Source organism: Leucopleurus acutus (assembly GCF_964270905.1).
Source record: "Leucopleurus acutus genome assembly, chromosome: 14".
Lineage (NCBI taxonomy): Eukaryota > Metazoa > Chordata > Mammalia > Artiodactyla > Delphinidae > Leucopleurus > Leucopleurus acutus.
Window position 1 is genome coordinate 29,884,255 of NC_139156.1, and position 15,275 is coordinate 29,899,529.

Consider the following 15,275-nt stretch of genomic DNA (forward strand, 5'->3'; position numbering starts at 1 on the left):
GAGGTCACAGGTGGGATGTTTGGGGATGAGAAATGTTAGTGTGTGTTTGGAAACTCGAAGTGATCACTATAGAGAGTGAGAGATTGTTCCTCGGCTTTTTTTTTAAGTAATGATGAGAACTTCTAATTGTGTGCCTCTTCGCAGTTTACCAAGTGTTATCATAACACACACTGTCTCTTACCCTCACAGAGTTATAGTTGAGGAAGCTGAAGCTTAGAGGAATTGAGTGACAGGCTCAAGGTCAGAGCCAGGAAGTGGCAGGCCCAGGACCCCACGCACTGGCTGCTCTTCTTGGCCTGACCCCAAGGCCCCTCCCTGTCGACAGTGGACCAGCGTGAAAACTGGGCGGCACTCACACGAGGACGGGTTGTGCCCCGCTGGTGTCTCGCAAGCAGATTTTTAAATTTCCACTGAGCCAATCACTTGTGCCTGCTGGCCCAGCCTTTGATATTATGAAGTCGCAGCTGCTTTTCAAGAACACAGGACCCTGTCCCACTTCCTAAGCCTGTTTTTTTTTTTTTTTTTTTTTTGCGGTACACGGGCCTCTCACTGTTGTGGCCTCTCCCGCTGCGGAGCACAGGCTCCGGACGCGCAGGCTAAGCGGTCACGGCTCACGGGCCCAGCCGCTGCGCGGCACGTGGGATCCTCCCATACCAGGGCACGAACCCGCGTCCCCTGCATCGGCAGGCGGACTCTCAACCACTGCGCCACGAGGGAAGCCCCCTAAGCGTGTTTAATTGAGCTTCAAAGCCTCCTGAATTTCTAGAAGTGCCCAACAATCTCGGGCGGTGTCAGAGAGAGGAAACATGAAATCCCACGTCCCTCACATCCATCTTCCCCGACTGGTGGGAACTGCAACCCCAGGAGGACCGTGGTGGGACTGTGGCTGGCCTCTGAACATCAGTCTCCACACCTGTAAAATCCTAGGATCGTCATGAGGATGAAATGAAGTAGTGGGTGTGAAGTGCTTAGGCGGGTGCTTGGCGCGTGGTGGCTGCTCTGCGAATGCCACCCGTGATTATTTTCCTTTATTGCTCACTCACTCACTTTTACGACAGGCACTTGCTGGGCATCTTCTCTCTGCCAACTATGGCTCTAGGCACAGCAAACACAGAGCTGTATCCACATGCTTCCTCGGCTCAAGAAGCATATGTTTTAATGAGGGGAAGTGATGTTGGAACACAAACAACTCTGCCTCGTGGTAATAAGCAAGGTGCAAAACGCTGTGGGTGTCCAGGGAAGAGAAGATCACATGTAGCCCAGGCAGCTGGGGCAGGCTGCGTGTGAGGAGCGTAGGGCGGGGTGGTGTGGAACCAACTGGAGCGTCAGCCCCATGCAGAAGAGGGGGAGGGGATAAGGCTGGCTGTCCTGGGGGGAGATTGTGAGAGGCTTGGATATCAGTGCAGCAGACCCAGCCCAGTGGGTGGGGGGAAGGGGTGGCAGCTCCGTGCCCCACCTCCCAGCCTTGCACCCCGTGTTGCTGGGACCCCTACCTAGGAGCCCTTGGTCTGGCTTTGTGTCTGTAGTCCCTGGGGGGGGGGGGCGCAAGGGGACAGAGTGTCAGGATTCATCCCAGGCTGCCATGTAGGCTTGGGAGGACTCTGCGGCACGTGCTCATTCTGTAACAGATGGAGGATTTGAGCCAGCCTAGTACCCCTACCCCTCTACACCTTAGGGAGTACACTGGAACTAGCACCCCCAAGTCCTTCAAACAAGAGATGGTCCAGGGCCATCCACTCCCCCAGGGCCACCACCATGGGAGCAGGGACCTTGTGTGCACGCCCATCACCCCCCATTCAGGGTGAAAGGACTGGCCTCCAATAAGTGCAGAGGCCATGGCCTCTCCCCCCACTGGGGGTGGTAAAGACATTCTCCTTGGGGGAGACCCAAGGGACGGGGGTGCGAGGAGGGGTGTCAGTGCTGGCCTTCATGTGGAGGCTCCTCAGCCGTAGCCTGGGGGGGCCGCGCCCGCTCTGTCCATCTCCCGAGGTGGGTTAGACTCAAGGCACTATTGTTTCAAGAGCATTAGACTAAGAAGTGCTCTCACACGGCTTCTAGGCCAGTGGCTCTGGAATCCCTTGTTTAAACAACATTTTATGGAACGTGACGCATAAAATAAAATGCATCCACATAGAAATGCTCTGGATGAAGCTGAGAGGAGAGGGCAGAAGCCCGTCCCCAAGGCCGCGTTTGTCCACACACTTTGTGACCCTCTGATTTAGTCCAACTCTCGTTTTGCAGAAGAGAAACTCAGAACCTAGATTGGGGAACTGACCAGCCTAAGGCCACAAAACTAACCTCTGGAAGAGTCAAGACCTGCAGAGAAGCAAATGAAATCAAGGCTGATAAAGTGTTTTATAAACTGTAAAGTGTGATAGAAATGTAGGGTTATTATCTCCACTTCATGTGAAGTTCTTGGGCATTTCCCATGTCGCTGCTTTGAGAGAGGCCACCAGAAAAAAAAAAAATGCAGAGGGCAAAGAGTGTTGGCATCATAGGCAGTGTGGAAAGAGCACAGGGTTGGACCTGAAGACAGTTAGAAGCCTAGTGCTGCCGTGTACGAGCTGTGTAACCTAGGACCTGCCATGTACGAGCTGTGTAACCTCACTTTGCCTCTCTGACCCTCTGTTTCCTTTTCTAGAAAAATGCCTTCTCTACCTTCTTTCTGGGATTACTAGGGCTCAGGTGAGGCAACGCATGGGAAAGTGCTTTCAGCAAGGCGTAGCGCTGCAGAACTGTACTATCTTGTGAGGAGCAGTAACGGTAGTAAACAGAAGACCTGGAGGCTTTGAGGCTTAGTGTTTAGCACCCACAAGGCACTTCCTGTCCCTGGGGGCCTGGAGCCAGCTGCTGACGGTGCTGGAACCCAAGTGTTCCATCTCTGCCGCCTAGACACGTCCCATAGGTCATGCCGCGCCCTCAATGCACAGCCCTCAGACACTCTTTGTCAAGGTGTCTGACGCGCAACCTCCCGTTACCGAGCGCTGACTCAGCCCCCAGTAAGCTCCGTCTCCCCTTCCGCACACTGTGGCTGCCAGAAGGCGCGTGGCCAGTCACTCAGCATCCCCCAGACTTCACTGGCTCTGCATCTTGGTGACAAAGGGCTAAACTGGTTCTGTTTCAGGAAAGCAAGAAGTGATTTCTCTCAAAGACCTTGGAGAGTTCTTTCCTCCCTCCCCACAGTGTTTTCGGCTGGGGACCGTCCACAGGCTGGCAGCTGAACTTCACTTGGGATGTACACGCTCAGGTTCAAACAAAGGCAGTAGCCCGGGGACTAATGGATGGGGGGTGGCCAGGTTCCTTTGGAGAACCTGACAGGTGTTCCAGGAGGAGGGAGGAGTCCAGACATTCCTGGCTGTGCTGCCTGGGGTGACCTTGGACACACCACTTTCTCCACGTGGGAAGGCAATGGGAAGAAATCGACCACGGGACACCTAAGCCCTTATGACTCAGACATGGGCTCTGAGGATCCACTCATTCGATCAGTCAGCAAGGATTTACTGAGCACCTATTGTGTGCCAGGCATTGTGCTAGGTCCTGGGGGACAAAAGAGACAAAAAGTTCTGCCCTTGTGGAGCTGACATTCTAGCAGGACCAGACAGAGAAGGAAGAGCTAAATGGGAAGCTAGAGACCTGTCAACCGGTGGTAAAAAGCCGTGGGAAAGAGAGCAGGGGTGAGGGGCAAGGGTACAGGGTGACGGTGGTTGCAGGTTTCAGGAATGTGGGCAGGGAGGCCTCTCAGAGAAGGGAAGATTGCATGAGGGCCTGAAGGACGTGAAGGAGGGAGACAGCCATGTGGGTACCTGGAGGAAAAGTATCCTGGGTGGAGGGAACAGCAAGTGCGAATCCCTGAGGCAAGAGCGAGCATCAGGGAGGTCGCATGGTTACAGGAGAGTCAGACGAAGAGAGATGAGGACTCAGGAGCTCTGTAGCCTTTTCCTTCCAGTGCCTCGGACAAAGCGATCCAGCAGGTCCACCTGATGACTTTAGATGCATTTGTAATCTCCTGTCTGGGATGCCAGTTTCATCCTACTGTTTAAATGCGGGGACTTTCTGTCAAGAGAGAGTCATTCCAGACCTCAATGCCAAAGGCTTCTGTGCTTCCAGAATTCACTCCAGGTCCCTTGGGTTAGCAGAGAGGGCCTGGGTTTGAGTTCCAGCACCTGACGCTTACTAGCTGTGTTACCTTGAGAAGGGCACTCAACCTCTCTGAGCCTCACTTTCCCTGATGAAGTTCATCAGTTGCCTCACCTGCAAAATGGGTTAATAATGCAGACTCCCATGCCTACCTCACTTGATTGTTGTTAAATTTAAATTAATGAGATCATAAATATGAAAGTGCCTTTTACATTGAAATGAGCAAGATAAACGTCAGGGAGTTTATTTCAGCAAAGCCTATGGTAAGGGGCTTATCACTGACTGCCCACTCCCCTCCACCACCCTGCTCCTCGTTTGCATCCCAAGTGGGACCTGCTGACTCTCACTTTGCTTCGGTCCACATCTGATTCAGGACACTCGTCAAATACCCGGGGACCCCAAGGCAAGGCTGCCAAGGGTTCCCCAGGAATACAGCAGCTCCTCAGGAACGTTCCGGGGCTGATTTGTCCCCACATAGACCTGTCCGGGAAGACTCTGAGCCCACTGCTCTGGTCGGATAGAGCCAGGTGGGCCCAGCTCCTCCCCCCAACGTCCCCTCCCCCTTCCTCCTCCAGGTACAATGGCCCCAACCTGGTTCTGAAGTACGACCGGGCCCAGAAGCGGCTGGTGAACATCGCGGTGGACGAGCGCAGCTCCCCCTACTACGCGCTGCGGGACCGGCAGGGCAACGCCATCGGGGTCACAGCCTGCGACATCGACGGGGATGGCCGTGAGGAGATCTACTTCCTCAACACCAATAATGCCTTCTCCGGTAAGGGCTTGGGGCCTTGGGCCTCCCCTGGCCCCCACCTTCTTCCTCCCGGCACTAGGTTACTGTCACCGGCTTCCCCAGGACCTCACTCCATCCCAACAGAGACAGCACCAGGAGGCTCCGTTCTTCTCTTACACATGAAGCTGTTTCTCACCTCCCAGCCCCTGGAGAGGGAGGCCTTGAGCAGAAGACCTGTCCCCTCCCTCGGACTTTACGTCCTCCTCACCTCCCAGTCCGAGCGGCAGCCCGGTCCTCCTAACTGACCCCTCCTCCCTTCTCCCCGACTCTTGGCGGCTCAACCACTCAGCGCTTCTCACTCCCGTAGCTCGCAGACGACTCCCTGGCATAGCCCTCCGTGCTGCTTCTAGGGAACTTTCTAAAATGCTTTGAAATCCTTCAAAGGCCCCCATAGCTTTCAGCTGAGCTCATTTTTTCACCCCACATTCCTGCAGAGCACCTACAGCACGCCAGACCAGAGGCGGTAGGTGCTGGGGGTACAACTTGGTGGAAGACAGATCTGGGGCCTGTCCTGGCCCAGAGTGCCATCCCAGTCACTTCGGCTCTTGTGTAAATGCGGGTTCTGACTCAGCAGGCCTGGCTGGGCCCTGAGATCCTGCATTGCTAACATGCTCTCAGGCTATGATGCTGCTGCTTGTCTAGGGACCACACTTTGAGTAGTGAGGTCCTACACACCAAGGAATGGCTGAGAGAAACTGATACCCAGAGGCTACATGATAGCAAGAGTAACGGTAACAACTAATACTTAAGTAGCACCTACTGTGTGCCGGGCCAGGACCTGAGCACTTTGTATTCATCATCTCATTTAAGTCTCACAATAGCTCAATTAGGTGGGTACTGGTGTGGCCCACTTTATAGTTGAGGAAACTGAGGCACAGTGAGGTCATATGACTTGCCCAAGGCCACACAACTTGTAAGTCCCAGGATTCAAACCCAAGTGTTTGACTCCAGGTCCATCCTTTTCATCAACACACTCTGTGGCCTTACTCAGTCCGATGCCCTCGGGGCCTAGTGGAGAGCCAGGCTCGTGGTTGGTGCTCAGTGTTTCATGAGTTGGGGGACTGTGTTCTTGGGGCTGCAGGTGCAAGTCTGCTCCCTTGGGACCATAACATCTGCAGGGAAGTCCCAGGCCATGGCTTCCTCCTGAAGGACGCAGGGCCCAGTGCCCCTTTGGGGCCAGGTTGGACATGCACTGCACTCTTCCAGATGGCAGCAGCCTTTCGGGTTGGTCTGAACAACACCCTGTGGTTCAGACCTGTGAATTCACCATTCAGGACCCTCCCAACCTCCTGGAGGCAGGTGATCGCCTGGCTATGGGGACCACCTTCCCTGCTCCCATAGACACACACACACACACACACACACACACACACACACACACACACACACACACACTGGGCCCATAATGCTGCCCTTGCTGGTTGCTGAGCCCAAGCCAGGATCCAGCCCCAGACTGCCCCTGCTGTTGAGCCCTGCCATGTGCATGAATGGCGAGGGAAGGGGTTGGGGCTGGTGCCAGGGGCAGGGGCAGGCGGAGCTGACTGGCTGACAGCCAGCTTTGTGCAGCCGAGAAACAATGAGCCACAGCCCCAAGTGGTGTTTTATGGGTTTTCATCTCATCTTGCCACCAAGTGAGGCCTGAGAGATAGTAATTATCCCTACACAAATATCAGGACATGATTACCCAGCTGGATTTACTGCCCTCTCTCCAGCCAAGCCAAGATTGGATTAGGACACAATTAATTGATGGGCTGATCAACCTTTAATGTGGGGCAAGGTCAGGAGGGGAACAGCAGCAAGGGACGGCTGTGGAAGGAGTGAGTGCCCAGGAAGATGCTGGAGGGACGCAGAAATGGGGAGAACTGTGGAAGGAGGTGTTTAACGTGGGCTCAACAGGCACTGTGCCAGAGGAAGGGGACAGACTCTTCTACTCACTGAGCACGGAGCACCGGGGCTGGGACCCGACCGTCAGGTGTCTCGAAGCGGCTGCCCTCCCACGCTCTTAGAGCATTTCATCGGGAATCCTCGAGCAGCGGTGCTCAGCCCAGGCTGCACACTAGGATCTCCTGAGGAGCTTTAACGTGCCCAGTTCCCAAGGAGCATCCCAGTCCAGTCCAATCTGAACCTCTGGGGGTGGGGCCCAGTTATCAGATTGGAAAGCTTTCCAGGTGATTCCCTCGTGCAGTCGAGGTTGACAGCAATACCCCAGAGTCATGCTGGTTCCGTGCTCAGCCTCACCATCACCCCATTTACTCACTAATGTATTCACTCACTGAGTAAGTATTTACTGAGCACCTACCGTATGCCAGGCACTATTCTAGGCACTGATGATGCCCCAGTGAATGTAACAGACAAAAATCCTGCCCTGTCTCTCCAGTGCAGTCTGATATTTCTCTAGGAATCTGACTCCACTCTCCTAGCCACTAAGTTCCTCAAGGGCAAAGTCCATGTATTGGTTATTTTGTGCCTCCCTCTGGCCCAGCCAGAACTTGAACATCCTAAGAGTACAATTAAAACTTGATAAATAAATCCAGGAAGAACAGACAAGGCACAAGCATTTGGCCTGAGAGAAGGTTTAACAACAGAGGCAAGACAAGAAGAGGCAGGCAAATGGAGCCCCCAGGAAGGTTCCTCTGGGAGAGGCTGGCGCTCGGCCCCCAGAGCTGGGGTAAGGGTGACACTGCCCCCCAGCCTCAGCCCCAGGCGTGCACCTCCCAGTGACCGTCTGCGGGTTTGAGGGATGTCTGTGGGTTTGAGTTAATCTTTCAGTTGAGTGATTCGATTGATTCATCGACAGTGGGTGGGGTGTGGAGCCATTTGTGTCAGGTCAGCACTTCCCTGGGTCCAGCTGGCGTGACGCTCAGCCATTGCCACCCTGCCCACAATGAGGAACTGGCGATCCTCTCCAGGAGCCCCAGCCAGCCCACACCTGCCCATGGCTTATGACTGGGGGCTGCTTTAGCCTGCGCCCAAGCGTTGGAGAGACCTCTGGAAGGACGGACCCACCCTGTCCCTCAGCCAGCTTTTAGGATGTCAGCACTGGGGTCCTGCGTCCTGGCAGTGTCCCGTGGGAGTCAGTCTGTACAAACCTGGGACGTGCCCCTCACCTACTGGGTGACCTTGGGCAAGATGCTTGACCTCTCTCGGTCTCAACCCCTTCACTGTAGTACAGGAAAATCGTATCAACTTCATAAGTTCTACTCCTTCCTGTAGCCCCACAGACTGTATCCAAAGTCTTTACCGTCACCCACCACACCCCTCCGGCTGTGAGCCAGTCGCCCTTCTGGCTCCGTTTCCTCCACTCTTCCTCTTGCTCGCCGCTTTCCTACCTGAGGCCTTTGTACTTGCTGTTCCCTCCGCCTAAAATGCTTTTCCCACCGTTGTTCTCAAGGCTCACTCCTTCCCTTCATTCAGGCCCTTTCTCAGATGAGGTCTTCCCTGAAAGCCTTAAGACTGTGCCCTATCACTCCCTATGCCCTTAACTTGCTTTATTTCTCTTCAGAGCACTTACTGCTGTCTGAAAATATGTTATATATTTGTTTCTTGTTCATCTCTTCTACTCTTCTGCTAAACACCATGGGGACAGAAACTTTGTCTTGTTTTCTGTTGTATCTCTAGGACCAAGGAAATACTTATGTCACTTAGTAAACATTTTTTAAAATTTTTATTTATTTATTTATTTTGGCTGTGTTGGGTCTTCGTTGCTGCGCGCGGGCTTTCTCTAGTTGCAGCGAGCGGGGGCTTCGTTGCGGTGCGCAGGCTTCTCATTGCGGTGGCTTCTCTTATTGCGGAGCATAGGCTCTAGGCACGCGGGCTTCAGTAGTTGTGGCACGCGGGCTCAGTAGTTGTGGCTCGCGGGCTCAGTAGTTGTGGCTCACAGGCTTAGTTGCTACATGACATGTGGGATCTTCCCCGACCAGGGCTCGAACCCGTGTCCCCTGCATTGGCAGGCGGAGTCTTAACCACTGCACCACCAGGGAAGCCCATAAACATTTAATATATATATTTGAATGAACAGCTGAGATAATGAATGAAAAGTACTTATTATGGTGTCTAGGACCTAATCCATGCTCTCTAAGCAACGGCTGTCATAATTCTGTGGCTTGAAGAAAGGCAGAGACTTTAGAAACGTCCTGGATGGAGGGGCCACAGGCCTCCCTCCTGGCCAATTGAAGAGAGAGACTCTTGGAGCAGAAAGAGAAAAGGACCATCATGTAAATAAGACACCACACAGATGAGGGTATCAGGTAGGCACAGCTCAAGGGTTAAGAACTGGAAAGTAGTAAGAGGGAGGGAACAGAGGAAGACTGACCACAATCCCAAGAGGCCCGGAGCAGGAAAGCAGCGTACAGCTTAACTGACCTGGAAGAGTACTAGCCAGCGTGTTTCAGGCAACACTACTCTGTAAAAAACCAGGTAGGGGTGTGTGCAGGACAAAGGCGGACAAGAGGCCCGCTCCAACACCCCCCCCCACATCCAGGAACCCAGGACCTCCTGCAGCTCCTGCCCAGAGCCCATCCCTCAGGGTTCCTGCGCTGGCTACTCCAGCTGCTGCTCCGCTTGGCCCTGAGCTCTCCTGCCCGCGTGACCTGGCCTGGGGTAGTAGGAGTGTGGTGCTGAATGGGTCACTGTGGACTGTGGGCCCCACACCCTACCTTATTTATTAACTCATTCAGTTCAGCAGGATGGTCACCGACCCTCCGCCATCTTCAATCTACACATACCTCCCTCCCTTTCTACACAAATAGTAGCACGCTCTGTTCACAGTACTGCCCCTTACTTTTTGGTTTAACAATCAGCTTTGGACAGTATTTCACAGCAGCACACAGAGAGCGTTCTCATTCTTTTTATGGCTGTATAGTACTCTGTTGTATAGATTTGCCATTTGTTGAATTGGCCTCTGTTGATGAATAGTTAGATTGCTTGCAAACAGTGCCACCGAATGAATAAGCTTGTACAACATGCCATTCTCCACAATTCCAGGTGTATCTGTAAGGTAAGTTCATAGAAATGGAATTGCTGCATCAAAGGAATATACAGGGGTAGTTTTGATAGGCATGACATGTCCTTCAAAGGGACAGTCCTAATTACACCCCTATCAGCCCTGATACCAGTGAGCCTTTCCCACCCCAATAGTCTCACCAATACATGTCATCATTTTTTAAAATATTTGCTAATCTGATAGGAAAAAAATTGGGATCTAAGTGTAGTTTTAATTTTTCTTAAAATGAGTGAGGCTGAACATATTTTTTATATTTGAGTCTCTTTTTTCTATTGATTATCAGCCTTCTTCGTACTGATTTGTAACACCTCTTTATAAGTTAGGGAAACCAGCCCTCTGTCTGTCATACAAGTTGCATATAGTTTCCTCTTGTTTGTCATTTTTCTTTTGTCTTCACTCATGGTGGGTTTTGCAGTGCAGAACATTTTTCCTTTTATGAACTTGGATTTATGACCCTTTTCTCGGATGGCTTCTGAGCTCCATATTATACTTAGGCCTTCAGCAGGGCTTTTGTAACCTCTCAGGGAGGAGGCTTCAGTCACTGTGCCAGAGAGAAGAACGGAAATCGGGGGCGCCTTGCACTTCCAGGCTCTTCTGCCCCCCAGCAAATGAGTCTGCCTTGAGAGAGCACCCACTGTCCACAGCTCTTCACTCAGGCCCAGTCCTGCTGCACCCAGATGCTCTACACCTCGCTTCTCAAAGCAGCTTTCGCAGCCCAGCACTGGCAACAGCTGGAAGCTCATAAATTTGCAGAATCTCAGGCCCCACCCCAGACTGACTAGACCAGAATCTGCATTTTACCAGGATGGCCAGGACTTCCTGTGCCTGGTAAAGCCTGACATGCACTAACCCTGAGGCTCCGCCCTCTTTTCCTAGGATCCTCTAAGCCCTAAAATGGATCCCAGGGTCTCCTGATCTCCAGCCATGTTTCCCTTGGACACAAGGCCCAGATTTTCGGCTCCCCCAGCATGATCCCATTTGGGGAGAAGAGCGCATGAACTGCTCAGGCTCCCCGCCCCCATCCCCACTGTGCCTCATTCCCACGTGGCCCCAGAAGAAGCGAGGATGGGATGAGGCTGTCCAAGCAGCGTCATGAAGAGCACAGAGCCCTGAAATCCACTTCCTCGGTCCTAACAAAGAATGCGGTTCCTCGGGAGCCAGGACTGCCCTCCACCAGCCCCCGCCCAGCTATTTATTTACTTATTTTTAGTGTCTGCTGTGCAGCAAAGTGAATCAGTTATACATATACATATATCCCCTCTTTTTTAGACTGCCTTCCCATTTAGGTCACCACAGAGCATTGAGCAGAGTTCCCTCTGCTATATAGTGTGTTCTCATTAGTTATCTATTTTATATATAGTAGTGTATATATGTCAATCCCAATCTCCCAATTCATCCCACACACCCCCTTCCCCCTTTGGTAACCATAAGTTTGTTTTCTGCATCTGTGTCTCTATTTCTGCTTTGCAAATAAGTTCATCTGTGCCATTTTTCCAGATTCCACATATAAGCGATATTATATGATATTTGTCTCTTTCTGACTTACTTCACTCTGTATGACAATCTCTAGGTCCATCCATGTCTCTGCAAATGGCATTATTTCATTCCTTTTTATGGCTGAGTAATATTCCATTGTGTATATGTACTACATCTTCTTTATCCATTCCTCTGTCTATGGACGTTTAGGTTGCTTCCATGGCCTGGCTTTTGTAAATAGAGCTGCAGTGAACATCAGAGTGCATGCCTCCTTTCGAATTATGGTTTTGTCTGGATATATGCCCAGGAGTGGGATTGCTAGGTCATATGGTAGCTCTATTTTTAGTTTTGTAGGCAATCTCCATACTGTTCTCCATAATCTGCCCAGCTCTTTAATATGTGGTGGGGGGCTTTGCAGTCAGACCCTAGTTGGAGGCTCGGCATTGCCACTTAACAACAGCTGTGCGTTAGGTAAACGGTTCAATCCTCTGAGCCCAATTTCTCTCTGTAAAACAAAGAATCTATCTTCCTGATGCGACTGTGGAGAGGACCAACTGAGCTAATGTGGGTCATGCACTCGGCAGAGGTTCATTGGATTTCTCTCTTCTCCCTGGGATGGAAGAAGAAAGATTGAGAAGGAAGAAAGACTGGTCTTTCCCTTCCGCCCCAGCTCCAGCCTCACTGCTCTGCAACCTGCCATCCCTCATGGCCAGCGAGCCCTTGGGCATGCCTTCTCGGCCACCTTATGATCCCCTCAAAGGCCAAGCTCCTGCTTCCACCCTCGGCTGGCCCAGTGTCCCTGCTTCCATCACTAACCCCGCACTGTGGACTGGCTCTGATCCGCCGCACCGAGCCACGCCCTCCCGCCCCTCCTTCTCCAGCCTCCGGTACCCAGAGCTTCTTCCCCACTTTCCCTGTAGCGTCACCCGGGATCGTGCCTGAGCTACTCCAGAAGCGGCCTCCCCACTTCATTTTCCCCGCTGTTAGCCCACACCTCGCTCCACTGCCAGGTGAATCTTCCAGAAACACTGTCTTCCCCAGATCAGAAACCACCCGTGGCTCCTTCACCCTCAGTGCTGGATTAGTGGCTATCTCCTGGCCTGCCATGCTGTTCCTCCTGCACCTGCACAAACCCTCCCCTCTAGGCAAACTCAGTGTCCCCTCTGTGCCTTTGCCGATGCTTCCCCGCCTGGCCTTAGCACCGCCCCTCCTCTCTGCCTAACGGGCAGTGGAGTGAGTGCTCAGAAGCACAGGCTTTGGAGTCAGAAAGACCTGGGTTTGACTCTGTCTCCACCACCCACTGGCTCTTGGGCAACTGACTTAACCTCTCTGCCCCTCAATTTCTCCATCTGTAAAATGGGGCTACACCACCTTTCAAGGTGCCTGAGGGGTTTAGGCAAGATGATGATTGTAAAAAAACAAGAAGAAGTGCTTCATGCAGAGCCTGGTTATACTAAGTGCTCTGCACGCTGGAGCCATGCTGTTGTTACTCTGATGCTTTGGTTCAGGTGCCTCCTCTGTCACGAAGCCCTCCCTGATCACTGTGGCCTGATTTCACAGCATCTCCGTGATGTACTGTCCTGTTGTCTCTGCGGGGCTCTGCTAGTTGGGGGATCATAGGCAAGTCCCCTTGCCTCTTGTGCCTCAGGTCCTTCATCTGTAAATTGGTCCTGAAAATAGTACCTACCCTGTGGGCTTGTGGCGAGGGTTAGTGAGTGAATGTGTGTGAAGCGCCTGGCACATAGAAAGCTCTGTAGGAATGTGAAGTAGTATTAGTTTTACCGCAGTCCCATGGCATCGCCTCTGCCCATCCCTCCTGTCATCAAATGAACTATTAGTGCCCTGAGTGAGGGACTGAGACTCCTACTTCCATGAGGCCTCCCCCAGCACCCAGCAGGGAGTGGTGGGCCCTTGAGCCTCCTCCACTTGGCCTTCTCAACTGGCCACCTGGCAACAACTGCTGGTTCCACTGAGCTCTGAGACCTTCAATGCTCCCTTAATGCCAACAGGCCAAAGTCTGGGTGGGAACGGAAGTCCTCAGATGTGCCTCTCAGAGGGGCCGTGACCTCCAGAGCCCCCTGCCCTGCCCTTGAATGCCCTGTTTCTCCCAGGCCTCCGGTCTGCAGGAGTCACCCCCAGGGACTCGGGAGAGCCCCTCTCTCCTACACTAACAGCCTCTCTTCTTCCCGAGCTGCTGCCCCCGACTCAGTGAGGGGCCCCAGGGCAGAGTGCAGCTACAAGGAGCCAGAAGGTGGGATGACACGCTGACATGGGCCAGGGGCCAGTGCTGGGTGTTTATTGCCAGTGCCATCGACCCACACAGCTCACTGTTTATCTGTCTTCCTGACACACCTAATTACCCAGGTTGCAGCTGCCAGAGCGTTTGCTCTTCCTAAATCACAGGCTCCCATCCCTCCTGTCGCCCAGGCCTCCAGGCCTCTGCCTGCAGAAGGGCTGCCATTGATTTTGCCGTTCCCGTTTATGATCTACAAGGCTGTGCATCACTGCTGCACATTCTACCTTAGTTTATTCTTCTGGGCGTCCCTGGTCAGCTCAGAAGTCGGGAGGCTGGAAGGGGGGAAGAGGCTAACAGTACGTGGCGCCCTAACCCCTCTGGCCACAAAGCCCAGAACGTGGCCCGAAGTCAACACCCCCGCGCAGCAGTTTGCTAAGAACAAGGCTAGTTCTGCCGGATGCTGACAGGTGAGCTGCAAAAAGGGGTTCCATGGCCGAGTATGTTTGGGAAAGGCTGGCTCAAGTCAAATTAAGCCCGTGATTTATTGCAGGACTTTTCAAAGTTGCGATAGACTGATGGCCACTGAGAATCTCCAAGGGTGGATGGAAGGTGCAGTCTTTCCTGAACGCAGACGATCACGAAATCTTTTCTCCAGGCAGCTGGCAGAGACCAGGGTTCCACAAAGCACACTTTAGGAAATGTTGGCAAATGTGAGCAGGGGGAATTGGGGGTGATGAGGCAAAGAGAGGGGTATAGAGTCACCCTGGGCTCGTTTTTTCCTCTTGTCTAGCTGAGGCAGGAACTCGGCGGCTTGAGAAATTTCTCCCGCTGAATGCAGAGGTGCCCATCAGAGCTCTGCAGAGCCCCAGCTGCCCGCAGCTGCCTTCTCACCTAGGCTAAGCTTTGGTAGAGTTTAACCTCAGGATTTCAGGTGGGACTAGACGAGCTGGAGGTGCAGTCTAAAGAGGCCCTGGTTTGACAGAGAAGGGCAAGGGTCGCTCGCTGTTGTGAAAGCTGGGCACCTGGAAGCCTGCAGTGCCGTCCTCGGAGGCCCCCCAGGCGTCAGAAGGCGATGACAAGGCTGCCACTGCCTCGGGAACAGGCATGAGGATGGCAGTCTCAGTCCACAGTCCCTTTTCCGCAGTCCTGAAATCCAGAACGCTCTGAAAGCCTCAAGTGCTTTTTTTAAGTTCGTGGGAAAGTGAATTGATAGCAAAACCTGTCCTGAGCTGACGTGAGCTATTTATGGGCTATATTTATCCCACCTAGTGTGACTATTTGTATATTTCACTGCAGAAATATTAATGTGTTTAATTACAGGGTGCTGCCCTGGTCCCTGATGGGGGTGTTATGTAATAAACGGTGTATGCACTGTGTTACCTTTCTGACACGTGAAAGGAAAAAAATCTCAATCTCTAGACACATCTGGTCCCCGGGGATTGCGACGAGGGCCCGGGAGCCCGGGGTGGCACAGAGCGGCCAGAGGACAGTCCCCGCGTGCCAACCCGGGGCCCCAGAGTTTTCCCCTGCGGTTCCCACAGCGATGCTGGGAGGGAGGAGGCACAGCCGTTACCCCCAACTCTCAGATGAGGAAACCGAGGCTGCGGAGAGGATAAGGAACCGGCCAAGGCCCC

At 53.0% G+C, this 15,275-nt stretch overlaps 1 protein-coding gene across 1 annotated transcript in view; it reads left to right on the top strand.

The window, feature by feature from the left end:
* CRTAC1 (cartilage acidic protein 1) overlaps positions 1-15,275 on the top strand; it is a 132,261-nt gene that overhangs the window by 75,786 nt on the left and 41,200 nt on the right. Inside the window, exon 3 of the mRNA XM_082854932.1 lies at positions 4,713-4,909. Within this exon, the coding sequence (XP_082711058.1) occupies positions 4,713-4,909 (197 nt within the window). The remainder of the gene's footprint in view (positions 1-4,712; positions 4,910-15,275) is intronic.